Raw genomic sequence first — 25,041 nt, 5'->3', positions numbered from 1 at the left:
GGTCAGGAGTTTGGAAGGTGCTATCTCAGTGGAAGGTGGTGGCCTGGTGGTATTATCACTGAACTGTTAATCCAGAGGCCAGGTAATATTCCGGTGACCCAGATTCAAATCCTGCCATGGCAGATGATGGAATGTGAATCCAATTAGAATCTGGAATTAAGAGTCTAACGACAATCATGAATCCATTGTCGACTGTCAGAGAAACCCATCTGGTTCACGAATCTCCTTTTGGGAAGGAAACCTGGTGCGACCTACACGTGACTCCAAACCCACAACGTGGTTAACTCTTAACTCAGACAATCGATAATGGTTTCAACGCTCTCACTTTGCTTGGTTCTGATTTATTATATTCCAAAAACCTCCCAATCCTTTGAAGTTTCAAAAAATTGCTATTTTTGCAACTCCATAGATGTTTTTCTTTTAATCTTATGCCAACCTGCTGATAACCGCAGCTGACTGAGCTTTGCTGAGCCCCCACATCCCGAAGGAATGTATAGTTGCAGTGAGTCATGTAACAGTCTCAAGATTCCAGATTTTGTTGAATTCAATTTCCACCACATACCGTGCAGGATTCGAACCTGTATCCGCAGACATTACCTGCATCTCTGGGTTAATAATACACCAATAATATCTCCAGGCTATTACTTCCTATCAAGGGCAATGGGCAAGGACATGGAATATAATGCAGAAAATTTTTAGGGTGGCCACTTTGGTAGAAATGGTGAAACAGTAAGAGGTTGTTAAGTGTGGATGTGCAAAGGGATCTAAGTGTCCTTGTTGATAATTCACTGTAGAACAAATGTACGTGCAGCAAGCCTTAGAAAGACTTAGCAAGAATGTTAGCCTTCATTGCAGGAGGATGACTGTACAGGAACAGTGAAGTCTTGCTTCAATTGTATAGGAACTTAGTTAGACTGCACCTGAAGTACTGTGTGCAGTTTTAGTCTCGTTGTCTCAGAAAAAAAATTACTGCTTGAGAGGACCTGCAACAGAAATTCACCAGTTAACAGCAGTTCTGAAGAAGGGTCACTGGGCCCAAAACCTGATTTCTCTCCACCTGCTGAGCTTTTCCAACAATTTCTGTTTTTGGGTCAAAAATTCACCAGACTTGTTCCTGAGTTGCTGTGACTTCTCTACGGAGGGAGGCTGGGCAAATGGGGCCTGTATTGTCTAGAGTTTCCAAGAATGAAAGGTGATCTCACTGAAACTTATAAAATCCTTCAAGAGTAAGACAACGTAGATACAGGTAAGATATTTCCACTGGTTGGGGATTGTCAAACCAAGGGCACAATTTAAAAATAAGGGTGATGCCACCTAGGTCTGAGATAAGGAGAACTTTTTTAATCTGAGGTTTGTGAATCTTTGGAATTCTCTACTACAAAGGGCTGTGGAAGTTCAGTCTTTGAGTATGTTTAAAATAAATATTGATAGATTTCTGATTACTAATGACAGGGTTACGCAAAAGAGATGAGAAAAATGCATTTGATTAGACACGTTCCTATGAAATAGCGGGGAAGGTGCAACAGGCCCCCTGAAAGGTTTGTCCCTAACTTCACCCTCAAAAAGACCTGTTCACTTTGGCTTCCTTTCTAAATGCTGAAACCAGTTCTTGTTATCTGTTTTGCTTGTGAGTTACCCTCAGAGTTTATTTTATCCTTCTTTCTCAATTCTTTGGTCATCTTTTGCTTGGTTTCCAAAACTTTCCCAATCTTCTGGCTTACCAGTAATCTTTGCCATGTTGTAGGTCTTTTTTATTTTGATTTGATGCTATCCTTAACACTTGCTCTGCCATTCAATACAATGACAGTTGATTTGAATTGTAAATTAGACACTCCCACCAACCTAATAACCTTTGATTCTCTTGCCTACCAAGAGATTACCTACAGACATCTCTAAAATATTCAAGGACTCCACTTCCATCACCTTATACGGTCGACTGTGCAACTTTAGAAATATCATCAGGGAAAAGAATATAATCGCTGTCCCTAATTTCAAAACACTGCCAGCAAGTTTTTTCTGAAGAAGGGTCCTGACCCGAAACATCAGCTTTTCTGCTCCTCTGATGCTGCCTGACCTGCCGTGTTCCTCCAGCTCCGCACTGTGATATCTGAGCAAGTTCTGGGCTCATTTCACATTCATCTTGTTAGTACCATTGAAGATCTCATGCACATCAATCAAATGACTCTTCACTGTTCTAAACTCCAGTGAAAACAAGCCCTGCCTGTCCAATGTTTCCTCATAAGACAACCTACTCATTGCAGCTTTTAATCCAGTAAACCTCCTCTCTGCTGCGTCCTATGCACTTACGTCTCAGTGAAAATAATAAGGTTAAAACTGGACAAAGTAGATTAGCCTTCACCACCACGGAGTTACTTCTGAACCTGGAAAGAAGATAACCACAGGAAATAGGATGAGGAATCGACCATTCAGCCCTTCAAGCCATCTCTGCAATTCAATACAACTGTGGCTGACACCCAACTCAATAGTGTGTTCTTGCTTTTGCCCCATAGCTGAATGATCTTACAGGGTGTATAAAAATGTTAAATGATACTTAATTATTTCAGACTTAAATTAAAGTTAAAACAAGGAAAACAAGTTGAAACTAATAAAAGGTTAAAAACCTGACAATAAAACACAAAACTAGAATTATGCAGCATTTTTCACAACTGGCAGACCCTTTATTTTTAAATCCTTTCATAGATGTGGCCATCGCTGGAGAGGTCAGTATTTGTTACCTATCCTTAATTACCCTTGAGAAGTTTGTGGTGAGCCACCTTCTTAAACAACGTACACTATGAGATGTAAGTACCCACAGTGCCATCATTCCTTCTTGGCTTCAAAGCAGTCTGACACAGTAACAAGGCCATTTCAGAGGTCATTTGGGGGTTAACCATATTACTATGGATCCAGAGTCACACGAATGCAATGGTCACTTTTGTTTTTTAGGCTTTGGACTTAAAAATGGGGCACAGTGCTGCTTTAAACCAAGGAACTGCTGGATAAAGATTTTGCAGCTTTTAAAAAAAATGACTTACTGAAACTCAATGTATGTTACATCTACAAGGATGCCTTATTCAAGCTGCGGGAGAGGATGTTTCATTCCTCACTTTCGTGGGTGTATTTTTGCCCTGTGACCAACTTTTGATTGGTTTTACAACCAGGATTAATCATGTGTTCAGCAGCATACAGCATAGCGACAACTTCTTGAGTGGCTACAGCTTTGCATTTGGATAATACAGCAGAAAAATCCAATTTGAGAAGTAGAGAACATCTTACTCTCTCTCTCTCTCTCTCTCTCTCTTTCTTCGATATATGAGAGATGAAAAAGAAAGCAGCTAGCTATTCTTCTTCCGTCTCTACAAATTATCTTCATCAAAGGGAAAAGAGTAATATCACCTTCAGCAACAATGAAGGGGTGAATCAGCAAGCAGTGAATGGAAGGTTGTTGAGAATCAGCTTGTCTACAACCTCATATCCTCCTCAAAAAGCTAAACTGAACTCAAGGGAAATACCTCATTGACACCTGTAATCTGGACTGGTGTTAGAACTGTGTTTCACTGAGTTTGCTGCTTATTTTATCCCCACCTGCAACTTCGGAGTCTAGTCTTGTTTTTGTGTCTCTGGTTTTATGCTTATGGCATTATTTTTTCAAAAACTGCTAGAGTTTAAGTTACAGAAACTTATAAATTAGCAACTCGAGTTTTGTTCTAACCATCAGTCAAAAACAAGCTGTTTGCAATATATAGCTGCTTTCTTGTCAAGTGCAGAAACCTGATGAGTGTTTTCTTTTAACCTGGATTCTACAAACACATTAACTGAGGGCTTTGGATATTTCAATAAAATCTTTTCACATTTGTGACAACTCCAGGAATACTGGAGCTTGATTTCCAGTGTCCTACCCTGCTGCTCTTACTACAGTTAATCATGACATAAAGGACAGACCAGGTAAGGATAACAAAGTGTGAAGCTGGATGAACACAGCAGGCCCAGCAGCATCTCAGGAGCACAAAAGCTGACGTTTCGGGCCTAGACCCTTCATCAGAGAGGGGGATGGGGAGAGGGTTCTGGGATAAATAGGGAGAGAGGGGGAGGCGGACCGAAGATGGAGAGAAAAGAAGATAGGTAGAGAGGAGAGTATAGGTGGGGAGATAGGGAGGGGGTAGGTCAGTCCAGGGAAGACGCACAGGTCAAGGAAGGCGGGGTGAGGTTAGTAGGTAGGAAATGGAGGTGCGGCTTGAGGTGGGAGGAAGAGATGTGTGAGAGGAAGAACAGGTTAGGGAAGCGGAGACAGGCTGGGCTGGTTTTGGGATGCAGTGGAGGGAGGGGACAAGCTGGGCTAGTTGTGTGGTGCAGTGGGGGGAGGGGATGAACTGGGCTGGTTTTGGGATGCAGTGGGGGAAGGGGAGATTTTGAAGCTGGTGAAGTCCACATTGATACCATTGGGCTGCAGGGTTCCCAAGCGGAATATGAGTTGCTGTTCCTGCAACCTTCGGGTGGCATCATTGTGGCGCTGCAGGAGGCCCATGATGGACATGTCATCTGAGGAATGGAAGGGGGAGGTAAAATGGTTCGCGACTGGGAGGTGCAGTTGTTTGTTGCGAACCAAGCGGAGGTGTTCTGCAAAGCGGTCCCCAAGCCTCCGCAGCCCTACAGGCCCCAAACCTCACCTCTTCCTCCGTTACATTGATGACCTTATCGGCACCGCCTCTTGCTCCCCAGAGGAGTTCGGACAGTTCATCCACTTCACCAACACCTTCCACCCCAACCTCAAGTTCACCTGGGGCATCTCCAACACATCCCTCACCTTCCTGGACTTCTCAGTCTCCATCTCAGGTAACCAGCTAGAAAGTGATGTCCATTTCAAGCCCACTGACTCCCACAGCTACCTAGAATACGCCTCCTCCCACCCACTCCCCCCAGTGCATCACAAAGCCAGCCCAGCTGGTCCCCTCCCCCTACTGCATCCCAAAACCAGCTCAGCCTGTCTCCGCCTCCCTAACCTGTTCTTCCTCTCACCCATCCATTCCTCCCACCTCAAGCCGCACCTCCATTTCCCACCTACTACCTCATCCCGCCTCCTTGACCTGTGCGTCTTCCCTGGATTGACCTATCCCCCCCCTACCTCCTCACCTATACTCTCCTCTCTACCTATCTTCTTTTCTCTCCATCTTCGGTCCGCCTCCCCCTCTCTCCCTATTTATTTCAGTTCCCTCTCTCCATCCCCCTCTCTGATGAAGGGATGAAGGGTCTAGGCCCGAAACAACTGCTTTTGTGCTCCTGAGATGCTGCTTGGCCTGCTGTGTTCATCCAGCTTCACACTTTGTTAACTTGGATTCTCCAGTATCTGCAGTTCCCATTATCACAGACCACGTAAGGAAACCAGTTTCATTCCCTCTCAAAAACCAAGGTTTCACAGCACCCACTACTGAGACCAGTATCAATTCCGGACTTATTAATCAAATTTGAATTTTCCCTTCTGCGATGATGGGATTTAACCCTACGTCTCCATTAGCCCAGACAAATGGATTTTTAACTTAATGACACTAATCCTACGCCACTGCCTCTTCAATGGTCTTGTGCAGCCAGGTAAGGCAAATTTAAGACTGATATCAAAAAGTTATCCCAGAGTCATCATCAAACAAGAAATGGCCTTCTAAATGCAGCTCGGAAGGCCAAAGACTTGAAATCAACAAGGGATGGACAATAAATGCTGGCCCAGCCAGCAAAGCCACAACCCACAATCTCTAAGCAAATCAAACAAAAATAACTTATAATCAACTGATGAAATTTAAATTTAGGCATTCTGCTGATCAAATTTGGATGCCTATCTCATCTGCAATTACATTCTGTATACATTCAGAACATTGATATCCTTCAGAAGCGTTTCTCCCTGCAACTCCTGAAACACACACTCTCAGCGATGCATCTCTAGATACTACAATTAAGCCTACCCAGCTCAAAGTCTCCCTCTCCCCGACCTGCAAAGGACCTCTCCTGTTTTTTGTTCTTTGTAGGATCCACAACCTGAACTCACAATTCTACTTGGTTTTGTTGGACATGAAAAACCAAAAGCACTTTAAACTTACTGGTGTCTGCCACCCTACCCAGGACCTTCCCTACCATGTGCCAGCCGCCACTGGCCACATGCCCACCTTCAGAGCGCCCATGGATTCCGCAGATGATGTCACATCTGCCGTGGCCCGTTCGCCACTTCCGGCACAGCCAACGCCATCGACGCTGCTGCCGATGCCACCGCCTCCATTTCCGAGGCCGACACCACCGCCTCCATTTCCGAGGCGACACTGCAGACATTGAGGATGCCACTGCCACCAACATTCAAGATTTACGGGTCTACGTCGATCCGCCAACCGCCGACACCAACATTGCTCCACCCACCACTGACGTTGCTCAGCCCACCGACTCCACAGCCAGATGCTCCAGAGGAAACTGTAACACCCAGCCCTGCCGAGTCTTCACCATCCCCCAGACATCCCCCTCACTGAGGGCGAATGGTCAGTCCTCAGTAAAGGACTTACCTTTGTCCCCCTCCACCCAAACATCCACGAATACTACTCACGTTTGGACGTTGAACAGTTTTTCTGCTGCCTCCACCTCAGCAGTTACATCTTTAACCGTGAGCGTAACCCTCCCTCTACTGACCCCTTCTCCCACCTCCATCACACCCCCTTCTCCTGGACACCACCCCAAGGCCTCTTAACTTCCCTCGACCTCTTCATCTCCAACTGCCGTCGAGACATCAATCGCCTCAACCTCTCCACCCCCTCACCCAATCCAACCTCTTCCCCACAAAACATGCAGCCCTCCGCTCCAATCCCAACCCCATCATGAAACCTGCAGACAAGGGTGGCACAGTTGTAGTATGGCGCACTGACCTCTACATCGCCGAGGCCAGATACCAGCTCTCTGACACCTTCTCCTACCACACCTTTGATCATGATCCCACCCCCGAGCACCAAACCATCATCTCCCAGACCATCCACAACCTCATCACCTCAGGTAACCTCCCAACCACAGCCTCCAACCTCATCGTTCCGCAACCCCACACCACCCGCTTCTATCTCCTTCACAAAATTCACAAACTTGACTGCCCTGGTCGACCCATTGCCTCCGCCTGCTCCTGCCCCACTAAACTCATCTCCACCTATCTGGACTCCATTTTCTCCTCCTTGGTCCAGGAACTCCCCACCTACATCCATGGCACCACCCACACCCCTTACCTCCCCAAAACTTCCAATTCTCTGGTCCGCAACACCTCATTTTCACCATGGACATCCAGTCCCTACACACTTGCATTCCCCATGCAGATATCCTAAAGGCCCTCCGCTGCTTCTTGTCCCACAGGCCCGACCAGTCCCCCTCCACCGACACCCTCATCCGCTTAGCTGAACTCGTCCTTATCCTTAACAATTTCTCCTTCAATTCCTCACACTTCCTACAGACAAAAGAGGTGGCCATGGGTACCCGCATGGGCCCAAGCTATGCCTGCCTCTTTGTAGGATATGTAGAACAATCCCTCTTCCGCACCTACACTGGCTCTATACCCCACCTCTTCCTCCGTTACATCGATGACTGTATCAGCACAACCTCACGTTCCCACGAGGTGCTCGAACAGTTCATCCACTTCACTAACACCTTCCACCCCAGGCTCAAGTTCACCTGGACCATCTCTGATACCTCTCTCTCCTTCCTGGACCTCTCTGTCTCCATCTCCGGCATCCACCTGGAAACCAATATCCATTTCAAGCCTACCGACTCCCACAGCCACCTAGAATACACCTCCTCTCAACCAACTTTCTGCAAAAAGGCCATCCCCTATTCCCAATTCCTTTGCCTCCGCCGCATCTGCTCCCAAGATGAGGCATTCCATTCCATTCCATTACTTACCCCCTCACCCCCATCCCAGGCCCCAAGAAGGCCTTCCACATCAAGCAGATGTTCACCTGCACATCTGTTAATGTGATATACTGTGGCTGCTCTACCCGTTGCGGCCTCCTCTACATTGGGGAACCCAAGCGGAGGCTTGGGGACCGCTTTGTGGAGCACCTATGTTTGGTTTATAACAAACAACTACACCTCCCAGTTGCGAACCATTTCAATTCCCCCTCCCACTCCTTGCATGGCATGTCCATCCTGGGCCTCCTGAATTGCCACAATGATGCCACCTGAAGGCTGTAGGAACAGCATTTCATATTTCGCTTGGGAACCCTGCAGCCCAATGGTATCAATGTGGATTTCACCAGCTTCAAAATCTCCCTTTGCCCCACTGCATCCCAAAACCAATCCAGTTTGTTCCCACCTCCCTAACCTGTCCTTCTTCCCACCTATCCCTTCCTTCTACCTCAAGTCCCACCCCCATCTCCTACCCACTGACCTCACCCCGCCTCCTTGACCTGTCTGTCCTCCCTAGACTGGCCTATCCCCTCCCTAACTCCCCGCTCCTGGCTGCAATCCCACCTCTTTGACCTGTCTGTCTCCTCTCCACCTATGTTCTCCTTTTTCCATCTTCTATCCACCTCCCCCTCTCTCCCTGTTTATTTCAGAATCCCCTTTCCCTCCCCCATTTCTGAAGAAGGGTCTCGACCAGAAATGTCAGCTTTCCTGCTCCTCTGATGCTGCTTGGCCTGCTGTGTTCATCCAGCTCCACAACCTTGTTATATGTAATTACCTTCTGATCTTTTCTGTTTCAAAACTAATCTTATCAACTTACGTGCCATATAGTAGGTACTGAGATCCTGGTCAGAAAGCTGGAGAAAGCGCTGGATCCGGTCCAAGGAAACCTTTGCCTGTAGTATCCCATTCAACACCCAAGGGAAGTTATTTAGGGGTTGAATCAGCATTCCCACCAAAGCGAGGGCTGTGAACATCTGTAGGTGGATAATGGAAAAGTAAGAGTAAGAGAACAAGCAACTGACAGGGAAAGCAAGAGTTACTCAGTCTGACAGTCTTTCTCCATTGAAAAAAAGAAAAAGTACTGCTGGTGTTGCAAACCTGAAATATAAAAAGAGAATGCCCTCCTTTGTGCTGAAACCATGCTACGATTTGAAAATTCCACTCACTTTCTAGTTTTTGCCTATTCTGTCAAGATAATTGTTTCTATGGCTATGAGTTTGCACATCCTACCTTTTATTTTAAAAGGAGGACCAGTATTTAACTCTAAATTAAACCGCTTTAAAGGAAACTTAATAAATTCCATTAAAATCTGATTCTTGGAGTGGACGATGCTCACAGGTCATTGAGCAAACCATGGACATTGCATATTACCATTCCAAGCCTACCAGAGCACAAAATATCCAGGACAGAGAGAGGAAGAGAGACAGAAAGTCCAAAATAAACCAACAATGCCGATAGGGAGGGAATTCCAGGATTGAACCCAGCGACAATGAAAGAACTGCATTATTTCTGTCTGGATAGGAAAGATGGTACACACTGCTGCTACTAAGCATTAATGTATACAGTGTGAAAGTTTGTGAATATAGTGATTTATTTTGGCTTTGTCCTAGATGGTGTCAAGTTTCTTGATTGACTTCATTTCAAAGATAACTGCAATATTCACTGCTGCTAATAATCCAAGAAACCCAACGAAATCAAATACGATCTCAGGTTAAAGTCTTTTTTCTCATGCATATCCAAAGGACTCTCTCTGGAGGAATCCAAAACTAGATGGCACAGGTTTAAGGTGACAAAGGAAAGATTTTAAAAAAGGACTTAAGGGGTACCTTTTTCACACAGACGGAGGAGTATGTGTGGAATGAGCTGCCACAGGAAGTGTTGGAGGCCAGTAAAATTACAACATTTAAAAGGCATTTGGATGGGTGTATGAATAGGAAGGGTTTAGGGGTTTACGGGCCAAATGCTGGCATTTGGAACTACATTTTTTTAGGATATATGGTCAGCATGAATGAGTTGGACCACTGGGTCTGTTTCCACGTATAACTCTACGACTCTAACCATCTTTGTGTACTGCATATTATCCCCTTTAAACTATGGCAACTCTGTACACGTGTGTGGGGAACCATGATGGCCACATACTTGACACTGCATCTATGTAATTTTCTTAAGGTTAGCAGGTAACAGGTTTTTCTAATTAATTCAAGAATTGTGAATGACTTCTTATTGTACAATAAAAAAAAGCTGACAACATTCTACTTGGAGAAAGTTATACTCTCACACTAAAAACACCTCCAAACACTGTTGAACTGAGCCCAGTCACTCCCTCTTACTTGGTCACGACAAAATAATTAGGAAGGGAGAAGTAATGTATTCCTTTGTTGCAAAAAGGATCAAGAATTAAAAATGGAAAGTCTTGCTACTAATCTACGAAGGCCTGGTGAGACTGCATCTAGAGCATTACACAGGACGTAGAACACAAAACATAGTTCTGGTATCCTTCATTCAGGAGGATTATACTTGCATTGGAGATAATGGGAACTGCAGATGCTGGAGAATCCAAGATAACAAAATGTGAAGCTGGATGAACACAGCAGGCCAAGCAGCATTTCAGGAGCACAAAAGCTGACGTTTTGGGCCTAGACCCTTCATCAGAGCCTCTGATGAAGGGTCTAGGCCCGAAACGTCAGCTTTTGTGCTCCTGAGATGCTGCTTGGCCTGCTGTGTTCATCCAGCTCCACACTTTGTTATCTTATACTTGCATTGAAAGCCTTTCGGAGATGGATGATGAGGCTAATACCTTGGAAGAAGGGAATCTCTAACCAGTTTGAACAGTTACGGCCGATATTCGTTGCAAGTTAAAACAATGAAAGATGATCTTATTGAAACATAAAAAATTCTGAGGGGTCTTGCAGGGTAGATTGTCAAAATGGTGGGGGGGGGGGGATCTAAAATGAGGATTGATCACTTATTTTTAAACAGTTTCCTAACCAAGAAAGAAATGAGGAGAAATTTCTTCTTTCAGACAGTCCAAAGATGTGCAAGTTAGGTGGATTGGCCACGCTAAATTGACCATTGTTTTCTGGGATGTGTCGGTTAGGTGCATTAGCCACAGGAAATGCAGGGTTATAGGGATAGGGTAAGGGTGAAATGTTAAAGAGTGAATATTTGTTCTGCTGACATGTTAGAAATTAGGTGCTTTTTGTTCTGCTGATATGAAAGAAATTAGGTGCTAAGCTGCGTCATGGGTGCCTCTGCCTCAAACAAATTGTGGTAATCTAATTATACTTTGCTCTCTGTAAATGTTGAACTAAAGCTAAATAGATACAGAACTGTCTACAGCAGTGGTTGAGAATTGAGGAACTATGTACGTGCTGTTTTTGGGCAGCAGAACTTTGCCTCCAATGATAGGTGATTTAAGTCACTTACAATCACTGTTGCTAGACAGATAACTATGGAGAAGTACAAAACATTGTATTTTGCATACGTGACTGACTGTGATGTAAAATCCTATATAAAGGGAGGACAGTTCCCTTTTCGAAGAGCATCATTGTGCAATACACCACGTATAGCATGGAATTTGTAGAATAATCCTCCACATTTGTAAGAGCTTACTTAAATAAATGCTACTGTAAGTTACCTGCCTGTTGATGCCGCGCATTTGTTTCAAGCATAAAAAGAACTCAACTTGACAATTTGGCGACGAGGATGGGAGACCAATATATACAGAATTCCTAAGAGGACTGAGTAAGTGATCGACCTTGTGCAGGTGATATGAGACAGGAGGGCCCACAAGGTAAGATTTGCCTCAACCTCTCTCATTAACTTAACATTCAGTCGACCCCTCGTCCCAGTGGCCTCTGTATTGACATTATCTCAGCATGATTTATACACTTGAGTATTAACAGACCTTAAATCCGGGTTAGGGGGAAATGCATTCAGCTGGAGTTGCGTTCAGCAGAGGTGCGTTAAAAGGCCAGGAGGTTTGCATACCCCGGTGGCAGGAAAAGTGAAAAATTACATTCAGGAAGTTTGCAGGTAAAATTAACTGAGTCTGGAGAGGTTATTATAAGACTGGTAAAGTAGAATAAGTATTTGGCTAAAGGTATAAGGTAAGTATAGGTATAGGATCAGTATAGCTAAAGGATAAGTATAGAATAATTACAGTGTCTGTCTCAACCACCCTGCCTTAGACTGGTTGTTAAGAGGGGAAATCCCCCATGTGAAGGTCAGGACACTGAAATGGGTGTGGAGACTAAGGACACTGGTGAAGTATATAAAAATAAGTAATAAGTAAAAGTGCTAAAAATGGGACAAACCTTGGACAAATCCGGCACTGGAGCTCCTCTACATCAAATGCGCTGAGATAATCCTGAGGATGAGGACCGATTCAGACATCTATCGGCATGCCTTAATAACAAACTAGGGAATGATATCTGGCTATTAGGGGGAACTTGGGATGTAGATAAATGTACAAAAGTGGAAGAGGCAATTTGGAAACGTAATACGGGGACAAAATGAAAAACTTTAATATCCACGTCGAGAAAAACTGCTGAGGAAATAACGAATAAATCTAAACAGGCCAGCTGGGAGAATAATGCACGACGAGGAGGTATTAGAGTATGTGATCATGAGGGAAACCTTAAGTCGTGGGAGGTGTTGAAGCAGCAGTGTGAGGATTATGATTTGAGTAAAGCAGAACAGGAAAGATTGAGAAAGGAAATGCAGAATAATGAATTAGGGGTGAAACGCCAGGCTGAATTACGGTGCGGAAATAAAAAGGAGGCACCTCCTGACATATCTGGCTTGCTGATGTTGTTCCAAAGTCATGACATAAATGAGCAAGATGAGGAGGACTGGAGAAGGCACCCCTCTGCCCCACCAGGCACGCCCATCCAGAATTCTTTGTCTGTCCAAAACCTTCTCCAGGCAATCGTCCTCCTTAAACAATTGGCTATTATCAAATGCACAGCCCATGCCTCCGATGACTCTGTAGTTACTTAGGGCAACGCTCAGGCTGATCAGGCTGCCGCAGATCAAACTTTTATTGTGCCCCCTATGAGCAAAGAGGCAATAAATTGTTCGCCTCCTTCGAACATGACGTGCATGCCAGATATTGTCACTATTCAGCGTTAGCAGGGGGACGCCCCTGCCTTTGAAAAGGATATTTGTAAGGCACAAGGATGTTCACATTCTGCGTCCTCAGGCTACTGGGTCACCCCAATCGGCCAAGTGTGTATACCTGATGCTTTGTTACCAATGCTTATTGACTGTCTTCATACTGATTCCCTCACTGCCGACATGGTATGAGTAATATCATGCTACGCATCTGGTGGCACCCTCGACTGGCTGGGGCAACCCAAACATGTGTCCAATCATGTCTAACATGCCAGAAGAATAATGCTGGTCAAGGAGTGTGGTGCATAACAGGGGAAACCCCTTGCCAGGTGGTCCATTTGAGTGCATTCAGCTTGATTTTATTGAATTGCCGCGTGTACATTGCTATAAGTATTGTCTAGTTATTGTTGATGTATTTAGTAGATGGATTGAGGCGTTTCCAACCACTAATAATAAAGCCTCGACAGTGGTAACATTACTGCTGACAGAAATCATACCAAGGTTCAGGGTGCCTCGACAGATTAGTTCAGACAATGGCCCCCACTTTGTAGGGATGATCAACAGAGAGCTGTGTGAGGTACTGCATATCCAGCAGCAATTCCATTGTGCTTAACATCCCCAAGCAGCAGGAATAGTGCAAAGGGCAAATGGAACCCTTAAGACTAAACTGACTAAATTAATGCCCAAGACTAGTCACAATTGGCTACAAGTCCTACCTTTAGCTTTGTACAACATGAGAATAACCCCCCATTCAAGTACAGGTTTATCAGCTGTGGAGATAATTTGTGGCCGACACAGTAGAACACCTTCGGACGCTGACATAGGCCCACCTGCCCAAACAGATTTGCATATCACAGGAGAGGAGATGCTAATATACTTTCAGGAGCTAACCTCATCTCTAAAGTTTCTCCATTCAGAGGTAAAGAACGCCTTCGGACCACCACTAACAGCGACGGATCAAGACTCAGACGACCAGAAGGAATCTCCCAGACTGCAAACGGGAGACCTCGTGCTGATCAAAGATGCCCCAAGCTCAGACCCAGGTGGAAAGGACCTTTCCAAATACTCCTTCAGACGCCAATGGCAGTCAAAGTCCGAGGACAGGGTCACTGGATCCATCTGAGAGACTGTAAATGATGAGGCCCTCAGATCACACATGCACTCTGCGGTATCATGGCTGCCTTCATGGCAGTGGGCCTAGAAGACAACTTGTTTTATAACATTCATATCCTTTTATATGGAAGCCGCACTGTGTTACCCACTTGCCCAGTCAGTACAGGCATTATTTGTAGCTATCCCTGGGTGAACCCCTCCACTCCCCTCAACCTATACACCACAGATACTTCAGATGCCGCCTGCGTGGGTCAAAATGGGAGGGTCAGAAGGGGGACATCAGGGCGGTGCGTAGAGCTGATAAATTCAGATAGATCTCAGTCCCCTAGCTGCACAGGAACCCAGGACAGAAATGATAAGATTTGCTCTGATCCCAAGAGCTATCTGCTTTGCTTCTTAGGGCAAAGATAGGGGTATGCACAAGCTCTTGTCCCCAAGAATTCCTCCTGTGAGCAGACGCAGTGCTCCCGCCAACATTGCCAAGTGAACAAAGGCCTGTTTATGTGCACTTGCAATGAGCAAAGATGTCTTAACATAACTGCAGGTAGACAGTGATAATGGGAACTGCAGATGCTGGAGAATCCAAGATAATAAAATGTGAGGCTGGATGAACACAGCAGGCCAAGCAGCATCTCAGGTGCACAAAAGCTGATGTTTCGGGCCTAGACCGATGATGACTATAGGCCCGAAACGACAGCTTTTGTGCTCATGAGATGCTGCTGGGCCTGCTGTGTTCATCCAGCCTCACATTTTATTATGCAGGTAGACAGTTTATTTGTGGACAATGCAACGGGACATGTTAGTTCAGCCAAGCTGAAGGTATCCATTTGATACCTACCAATTGGTGGGGTCAGCCGGAGTCTCCAGCCAGCCGGAGAACTGGTGGCACAAACAATTCATGCAGAAAAATAATCAGGAGGTCAAATGCTATCGAGCCAAGAAAGGCTTTGTGGTCCTCCTTAATGGGGCGCACACGACAGCCACACCGATCCTTCCGGTCCTCTTTGCAGTTGGCACTATAGGACCACTTACTGTCCCATGCCCCCAGCGAGGACATACCCGTAGGAAGATAGTCAGCTGAATCGTTCGCAACAATTCTGTGCAAACTGGAAAGGCCCAGTAACACTGGGGTCCTTGCTTGGCTATGGGTTCCTCGGGACCCTATCTCTAGGGAGAGCGGCAGGAGACATTAGTGCCAAGCATGGGAACAACCTTATTTGTGGCTTAACTATCCTGGGAAATAGCACTGTAGAGGGACTGGAAGCTGTTAATAAGGAACTGGAAGAACTGAGGCTCTACACCTAACAGACAAGGTATGCTGTGGATTATCAGTTAGGTCAACAAGGGGGAGTATGTACTATAGTAGGAGACACATGCATCGCCCATATTACGGACGAATCATATAACATAACCCACGCCATCCAGTCTATTAAGAAACAACTGGATGATTTCAGACAGGGTCCAAAGAAAGGAGATGGCTGGCTAGTGTGGCTACTGGGAGGATCCTATCTACTGCATGGGCTAGTAATTCTGGTTGTTATAATCATTGTATGTTGTGTGTTAAGAACTTGCTTAAATACTGGCAGTAAGAGTCTTATGAATAAGCTGGCGGCGCCTTTCTCAGCCCCCATTTAGTTCATTATCATCGAATGATAAAAGGAGGGAATGAAACGTTAAAGGGTGAATATTTGTTCTGATGACATGTAAGAAATTAGGTGCTTTTTGTTCTGCTGATATGTAAGAAATTAGGTGCTAAGCTGCGCCGTGGGTCTCGCAGACAAATTGTGGTAATCTAATTATACTCTGCTCATAAGGTCTAGGTGACTGAAGACAGACGAAGCTCTGGAAGAATATCGGGAATCTAGGGTGAATCTGAAACGAGGAATTAAGAGGGCCAAGAGGGGACATGAGATATTGTTAGCAAACATGGTTAAGGAAAATCCCAATGCCTTTTATTCATGAATAAAGAGCAAGAGGGTAACTAGAGAAAGGATTGGCTCACTTGAGGACAAAGAAGGAAAGTTATGCGCTGAATCAGAGAAAATGGGTGACATTCTTAATGAGTACTTTGCATCGGTATTCACCAAGGAGAGGGACATGACAGATGTTGAGGTTAGGGATAGATGTTTGCTTACTCTAGGTCATGTCGTCATAAGGAGGAAGGAAGTGTTGGGTATCCTAAAAGGCATTAAGGTGGGCAAGTCCCCAGGTCCAGATGGGATCTATCCCAGGTTATAGAGGGAAGCGAGAGAGGAAATAGCCGGGGCCCTAACAGATATCTTTGCAGCATCCTTAAACACAGGTGAGGTCCCGAAGGACTGGAGACTTGCTAATGTTGTCACCTTGTGTAAGAGGGGTAGCAAGGATAATCCAGGTAATTATCAACCATTGAGCCTGACGTCAGTGGTAGGGAAGCTACTGGAGAAGATACTGAGGGATAGGATCTATTCCCATTTGGAAGAAAATGGGCTTATCAGTAATAGGCAACATGGTCTTGTGCAGGGAAAGTCATGTCTTACCAACTTAATAGAATTCTTTGAGGACGTGACAAAGTTGATTGATGAGGGAAAGGCTGTAGATGTCATATACATGGACTTCAGTAAGGTGTTTGATAAGGTTCCCCATGGCAGGCTGATGGAGAAAGTGAAGTCACATGGAGTCCAGGGTGTACTAGCTAGATGGATAAAAAAACTGGCTAGGCAACAGGAGACAGAGATGGTAGTGGAAGGGGGTTTCTCAAATTGGAGACCTATGACCAGTGGTGTTCCACAGGGATCTGTGCTGGGACCACTGTTGTTTGTGATATACGTAAACGATCTGGAGGAAGGTATAGGTGGTCTGATTAGCAAGTTTGCAGATGACATGAAGATTGGCAGAGTCACAGATAGTGAAGGGGACTGTCGGAGATTGCAGAATATAGATAGATTGGAGTGTTGGGCAGATAAATGGCAGATGGAGTTCAATCCGGGCACATGTGAGGTGATGCATTTTGGAAGATCAAATTCAAGAGCGAACTATACAGTAAATGGAAAAGTCCTGGTGAAAATTAATGAACAGAGAGATCTAGGTGTTCAGGTCCATTGTTCCCTGAAGGTGGCAACGCAGGTCAATAGAGTGGTCAAGAAGGCATATGGCATGCTTTCCTTCATCGGATGGGGTATTGAGTACAAGAGTTGGCAGGTCATGTAACAGACTTTGGTTTGGCCACATTTAGAGTACTGCGTACAGTTCTGGTTGCTACATTACCAAAAGGATGTGGATGCTTTGGAGAGGGCACACAGGAGGTTCACCAGGATGTTGCCTGGTATGGAGGGTGACTAGCTTTGAAGAAAGGTTGAGTAGATTAGGATTATTTTCATTAGAAAGATGGAGATTGAGGGGGGACCTGATTGAGATCTACAAAATGATGACGGGTATTGACAAGGTGGATAGCAAGAAGCTTTTTCCCAGAGTGGGGGACTCAAAATACTAGGGGTCATGAGTTCAAAGTGAGAGGAGGGAAATTTAAGGCAGATATGCATGGAAAGTTCTTTATGCAGAGGGTGGTGGGTGCCTGGAACGCATTTCCAGCGGAGGTGGTAGACGCAGACATGATAGCGTCTTTTAAGATGTATGTGGACAGGTACATGGATGGGCAGGGAGCAAAGGGATACAGATCCTTATAAAATAGATGATAGGCTTAGACAGAGGATCGGCGCAGGCTTGGAGGGCCAAAGGGCCTGTTCCTGTGCTGTAATTTTCTTTGTTCTCTTTGTTCCCTGTACATGTTGAACTAAAGCTAAAAAGGTACGGAACTGTTTAGAGCAGTGGTTGAGAATTGAGGAACTATGTACGTGCTGTTTTTGGGCAGCAGAACTTTGCCTCCAATGATAGGTGATTTAAGTCACTTACAATCACTGTTGCTAGGCAGATAACTATGGAGAAGTACAAAACATTGTATCTTGCATATGTGACTGACTGTGATGTAAAATCCTATATAAAGGGAGGACAGTTCCTTGTTCGAAGAGCATCATTGTGCAATACACCACGGATGGCATGGAATTTGTAGAGTAATCCTCCACATTTGTAAGTGCTTACTTAAATAAATGATGTAAGTTACCCGCCTATTGATGCCGCGCATTTGTTTCAAATGTAAAAAGAACTCAACTTGACAAGGGAATGGGTCTGGGTGGGATGCTCTTTAGAGGGTCGGTGTGGACTCGTTGGGCTGAATGGCCTGTTTCCACACTATGGGGATTCTATGATCTAACCATTAATGTTTGGAAAGTAGTGCAGGTTGACTGTACTCCAGGCTAAGTCAACACATATTTGTAATGAACAAGGGAATCAAGTTTTATAGGGACAGGTGGGAAAGTTGAATTAGGGCCAAAATCCTATCAGTCATGAATGTACTGATTGGCAGAACGGGTTTGATGGGCCAAATAGCCCACTTCTGCTTCTCATGCTTATAATCCTGTGTGCCTTGTTTTACCTTTCTAATGTTACATCCTATCATGTAGCACATAGTATTCTTTTCATTTACATGATGTCAGCCTTAACTGCCCATCTCTAAATTGCCCTGAAGAAGGGTGCAATGAGCCAAGTTGTTGAATATAACCAAGGAGTTTGCTAGGCCATTTCAGGGAGTTGTGAAGTTAACCGAATTAATTTGTATATGGAGTCACATAACAACTTTATCATCAATTAGTTGCTCTTCATTTATCTCCCACGATGTTATGCTGTCCAGTCAGCAGGTAAAAAAATTATTTGCTTCCAACCCACTTTATCATCAACTGCCCTTGTAAGTCAAGAATTTATATTTCTATAAAAGGCCACAATTTTCGATACATCCTGTACATACTCTGGAGGCCAGTCAAATACGCAATGGATTTCCGGCGCTAGTCTATTCAACTACCCAAGTAAGGCCCAGAATTAAGAGCAAGGCTCTGGGAAAAACAGTCAAATAAAATCAGAGAGCAGGGATTTATCCTCACATGCTCTATCACTAACCTTGGCAGCAGTTAGCTGGTGTCCCAGCAAAGCATAGGTTACAAAAGTAAGAATGGAGATCACAACAGGAAGTGCAGCCCACATGTAAACACAAATTGCATCCAAATACTTGATGACTTTTAGACGCTTGAGCTCCTTCTCCCTGAACTCCGCCACTTTCTTAGCGAAATGTTTCTCCCAGGTATAGAACTTTATTACACGTACTCCAAACAGAATCTCAGTCATCATCTGGGAAAGCAATAAAAGATAGATAGATTAGGAGTGAGGAGAGTGTTTATCTCTGAGCATCATGCAGCTTTGGAACTCCCTACTTCAAAAGGCAATAGAGCCATTGAATCTTTTTAAGGTCGAGGTGGATAGATTTTTGTTCAGCAGGGGTGTCAAGAGTTATCAGGGGTAGTTGGGAATGTGAAATTTAAAAAGTTAATAGATCAGTCATGACCTTGTTGAAAGGCAGAACATACTTGATGGGGCCAAATTGTCTACTTCTGTTGCTATTATGTATGTTCGTATTTTTTTCATTAACCAATTCAATTTGATTTCTGCTGCAAAGAGGAAAAGTTCAGAGGTCTCAGTGCAAAGTGCAGATTTCAAGCAGAATGAGCAATGTGAATTCACGAAATGGGGAAATCACTGAAAGGGTGGCAGGTGGTGGAGGGCTCGGAAAGGTTTGAGTTTTTTTGATTATCAACTTCTTTCATTTCTCAGTATTTGATTCAAACTTTTCAGTGGAAGAAGTTAACTGGTGGGTCACACTTAAGCTATTCAACTTCAAGCAAATACTCTCGAGTTAAATATATCGCAAGGCAGCTTGGCCGAGTAGATTATGCTAATTCATCTGCACGAGAATCACCTCTGGGTTTTGGATTTCAAATGGCAGCTGGAGTTACTGTGATGCATCAGTGAGACAAGAAACAACCTGGCATGTGACAGAGATCACAAAAATCGAGGAAAAGGCAATTGAACACATGACCAGAGAATTGATGAAAGAGGGAAGATATCAAATTTCTGAGGCATGGGACAAGTTTTTAGAGTAGATGGAACCTGTATGAGGGCAAGGGGTTGCAGCTTAGCAGGGCAGAGACTAATATCATCACAAGGACATTTAATGCTGCTACTGGGGAAGGTCTGAGCTATGGTGGCATAGGAAATAGGAACCAGACAGGGAGCTCAGATCGGAAAGAAAGAAAACTGGTAATAAGAAACAGGAAGCAAAATGAACAAACAAACAAAGCAAAGGCAAGTACTAAATAAGATCAGAGTGCAGAATAATGCTTAAAAAAGCGCCCTGCATTTATATTAAGGTTGAAGATTCAAAGGCAAACGTGCAGGCCAATAGAGATAGTTTATTGCCATTATAAAGACATGGCTTGACAATGATCAAAGGCTGGAAACCAAATACTCAAGGACATTTGTCATTTCATAAGAATAGGCTAAAAGGTAAAAAAGGGACAAGGTCATCAGTATATTAGTGAGACAGGATGCAGATGCAGCCAGTGTAGGCTCAATCAGCTAAATGGCCTCCTTTGCTCCAGAACACCTTTCTGATTCTGTGATCTTAGATCAAAGGATCAAAATGCAAAATCAATTTGGATGCAGCATCGTTGTCATTGGCAATCACTCGCCAACAAGTGTGAGTGTCCACCTAGGAAATTCCATGTCTCTGGTCTGGAGTTCTGTGGGACCTCATGTAGCTGATAAATCTGATCCTAAAGCTGGACCTATGACCACACATTTGTCGGGTATTGTCAGGAGGTGGAATTGATCCTTGATCCAGAGGTCACTGGCATTCCTTTCTCCAGATACTTTTCTGCACATCATCCCTCTGACTGGTGTTCTCAAAAATTGTGTCCCTTCATACAGGAGCTTCCTCCAAGTTTGTTTCTTTTGAACAAGGGTCTCCCAAATGTTGACATCCAAGTAGAGTTTCTTAAGGGAAGTCTTCAGGCAATCATTGAAGCACTTCCTTTGTCTTTCTCTTGTTCGAGTGACTTTTGTGAGGTGGGTGAAGAAGATTTGCTTTGATACTCAGAACTCAGACATCCTAAGCACATGGCCTGCCCAGTGGAGTTGGTTTCAGATAATCACAACCTTATGTTCATGCTTTTGCTGTTTCAAGGATGCTGATTGTAGTATGCCTGTCCTCCTCGCTATGATGAAGAATCCATCTCAACAACATTTATGGAACTTTTCAAAGGTCTTGAGGTGTTGTGTATATATAGTCCAAGTCTCGGAGCAATTTAGGCAAATCAGAAGGATGATTGTCTTATACACAGGGATCTTGTCATTAGCATGGATGTCACAGTCATCGAAGACTCTCATCCTTAGGCATCTGAAGGCAGCATTCGCAGGTTGGATGCAATGCTGAATCTCCACATCAATAACAGGTAGCTTCCAAGGTGTGGGAAATGTTCCACATTTGGGAAGATTTCTCTGTTGATCTTGATGGAGGAATAGTCCAGAACTTGACCTGAGTTGGGTTTGGTGAAGGATTCAAGTCTTAAAGTCATAGAGTAATTGAGTAACACAGCATTGATACAGGCCCTTCAGGCCAAACTGGTCCAAGCTGACCATGGTACCCACTCAGCTAGTTCCAACTGCCCACATTTGGCCCATATCCCTTTAAATCCTTCCCATCCACGTACCAATCCAAATGTTTTTCAAATGTTGCCATTTTACCTGCCAGAACCACTTTCTCTGGCAGCCCTTTCCACATACGCACCACTCTCCACGTGAAGAAGTTGCCCCTCAGGTTCTTCTTAAATTTTCCCCCTTTCACCTTAATCTTATGCCTCCTAGTTTTCAATTCCCCATCCCTGGGAAAAAGACTATATGCATTCATCCTATCTATGTCCCTTATGATTTTATACACCTCAATAAGGTCACCCCTCATTCTCCAACATTCCAAGGAATGAAGTACTCTCCTGGTCAACCTCCCCCAAAACTCAGGCCTGTTAGTCCTGGTAACATCCTTGTAAATCTTCTTTGCACACTTTCCAGTTTAACTATGTTTTTTCTACAACAGGATGACCAAAGCTGCAGGCAAAACTCCAAGTGTGGCCTTACCAGCAACGTATACAACTGTAACAATGGCCCAACTCCTTTAGTCAATGCCTCAACCAATGAAGGGCAGCATACTAAATGCCTTTTTCACCACCCTGTCTACCTGTGACACCACTTTCAATGAACTATGTACTTGGACTCCTAGATCCCTCTGTTCCACAACACTCCCCAGGACCTTACCATTCACTGTATAAGTCTAACCTTGGTTTGACTTTCCAAAATACAACACCTCGCACTTATCTATTTGCCATCCTCAGCCCACCTCCCCATCTGATCAAGAAACCTCTGTAATTTTTCATAACCTTCCTTGTTATCAACGATACCTCCTAATTTTGTATCATCTGCAAAATTACTGATTATGCCTTGTATATTCACATCCAGATCATTTATGCAAGTAACAAATATCAAAGGTCCCAACACTGACCCCTGTGGTTCACCACGAGTCACAGGCCTCTAGTCTGAGAGACAACCTTCAACCAACATCCTCTGCTTCCTACATCGAGCCAATTTTGAATCCAGTTAGCTAGCTCTCCATGGATCCCATGCAATCTAACCTTCATGACTAGCCAGCTGTGTAGGACTTTGTCAAAGGCCTTACTAAAGTCCAAGCAGACAGCATCTAGTTCCCCATCGTCATCTATCCTCTTGGTTACCTTTTCAAAAAATTCTGCGAGATTTATCAGATATTACTTACCGCACACAAATCCACGGTGATTATCCTTAATCAGACCTTGATTATCCAAATGTTGGTTGATCCTGTCCCTCAGTATCCTCTCCAATAATTTGCCTACCACCGATGTCAGGCTCACTGACCTGTAGTTCCCTGGCTTGTCTTCGCTACCTTTCTTAAACACTTAAACAATGGAACAACATTTGCCACCATCCAGTCTTCCAGAACTTTACCAGTGCTAAAGATGAAGCAAAAATCTCTGCGAGGGTCTCTGCAATTTCTTCCCAAACCTCCCACAATGTCCTACAATGAAATTGATCAGTTCCAGGTGAATTATGCACCTCAATGCAATCTAAGGCTGCAAACCCCTCCTCTCTGGTACTATATATGCAGTCCTAAACATCCCAACTTGTTTCCCTTAGTTCCTTAGCATCCATGATTCTCTCCTCAGTAAAAAATATTCATTAAAAATCTCCCCCATCTTCTGTGGCTCCACACACATAGACAGCCATGATGATATTGAAGGGGACCTATTCTCTCCCTCGCCACCCTTTTATTCTTAATGTAGCTATAGAACCTCTTGGGATTACCTTTAACCTAATCTGCCAGTTTCATCTCATATCCTCTTTTTGCTCTTCTGATTTCCATCTTACGTGCACTTCTATACTTTTTACCGTCATCTAGGGATTCATTTGATCCCAATAGTTAAAACACAATGTATGCCGTCTTCTTTTCCTGATCAGGGCCTCAATATCCCTTATTAGCCAGGGATCCTTAAACCTGCCAGCTTTTCCCTTCACCCTAACAGGGACAGACTGTCTCCCAAATCTTGATATCACACTTATAAAAGCCTCCCATCCACCAGTCATTACTTTTCCTTCAGAGACTCAACTTCTGTTAGATCCTATCTAATGGCCCTGCTCCAGTTTAGCATCTTAACCTGTGGACCTGTCCTATCTTTTTTCCGTAACAATGTCTTCTTGAGGTGGAGGACGAGACTGATTCTTCAGTATGCTTCCACAAAGGCTTTAGGTTAGGCTTGAGATTCTCTTCTGAGAAAGCAGAGCTGACATTGTCATCTGTGTACTGAAGTTCCACAAGCGAGGTCAGTGTTATTTTCTTCGAGGACTGCAATTGTTTGAGTTGAGGTTGAAACATTTCCTGTCTATCCCATAGAAATGTTCACACCGCTAGGAAGCTTGTTCTTGACATAATGTAGAATGGTGACATTGAAGACGGAGAAAAAGGTGGAGGTGATGACACATTCCAGCTTGTTTCCTATCTTGGCTTCAAAGGATTCTGTCATATTACCATCAATTAGGACTGTTGCCAACATTTTGCCAAATTTCACTGGTAGCTGGCATTTGAAAGGATCTTCCATAGCACTTTCCAACTGACTGAGGTAAAGCCTTGGTCAAGTTGATGAAGGCCATGTACAGTTGCTGGTATTGTTCCTGGCATTTCTCTTGGAACTGCTGACCAATGAAAATCATGTCCAATATTCCCCAGTTCAATCAGAAGCCACAGTGGTTTTCAGTAAGGACTTCTTCACGAATGGGAGAAGATGCCTAGCAAGGATTTGGGAAATTATCTTGCTGATGATGGTCAGTAGGGAGTTTCCTCAGTAGTTTCCACGGTCTCTTTTCTTGAAGACAGTGGTGATGGTAGCATTCCTGAGATCAGCAGCGATTTCTGCGTTTTCCTAGATTTTCAGGAACAGTTTTTATTTAGATTAGATTCCCTACAGTGTGGAAACAGGCCCTTCGCCCCAACAAGTCCACACCGCCTCTTGGAGCATCCCACCCAGACCCATCGCCCTGTAACCCACACACCGCTGAACACTATGGGAAATTTAGTATGGCCAATCCACCTAGCCTGCACATCTTTGGACTGTGGGAGGAAACCAGAGCACCCGGAGGAAGCCCACGCAGACACAGGGAGAATGTGTAAACTCCGCGCAGACAGTTGCCCGAGGCTGGAATTGAACCCGGATCCCTGGTGCTGTGAGGCTGCAGTGCTAACCACTGAGCCACCGTGCCGTCCCAGCTGATGGATATCATGGGTAATCTCTCCTCCTCCAAGTTTGAGAATCTACTCCGGCAGCTTTTCCACTCTTCATGACCTTCAACTACTGCCATACTAGGAGGGAATCCAAGATTATCTTTGATGGGCTGTTGGGA

At 44.5% G+C, this 25,041-nt stretch overlaps 1 protein-coding gene across 7 annotated transcripts in view; it reads right to left on the bottom strand.

Moving 5' to 3' along the window:
* The window catches only part of abcc10 (ATP-binding cassette, sub-family C (CFTR/MRP), member 10), a 164,151-nt gene that overhangs the window by 126,657 nt on the left and 12,453 nt on the right, over positions 1–25,041 (bottom strand). For all 7 annotated transcript variants that reach the window (XM_059645109.1, XM_059645110.1, XM_059645108.1 and 4 more), the window contains 2 exons: positions 19,129–19,356; positions 8,729–8,885 (listed from right to left, as the gene is read on the bottom strand). In XM_059645109.1, coding sequence (XP_059501092.1) covers positions 8,729–8,885; positions 19,129–19,356 — 385 coding nt within the window. The remainder of the gene's footprint in view (positions 1–8,728; positions 8,886–19,128; positions 19,357–25,041) is intronic.

Source organism: Stegostoma tigrinum, chromosome 4 (genome assembly GCF_030684315.1).
Source record: "Stegostoma tigrinum isolate sSteTig4 chromosome 4, sSteTig4.hap1, whole genome shotgun sequence".
In the NCBI taxonomy this organism is placed as follows: domain Eukaryota; kingdom Metazoa; phylum Chordata; class Chondrichthyes; order Orectolobiformes; family Stegostomatidae; genus Stegostoma; species Stegostoma tigrinum.
Note: the sequence above shows the minus strand (reverse complement) of the source record. Positions and strands in the feature narration are given on the sequence as shown.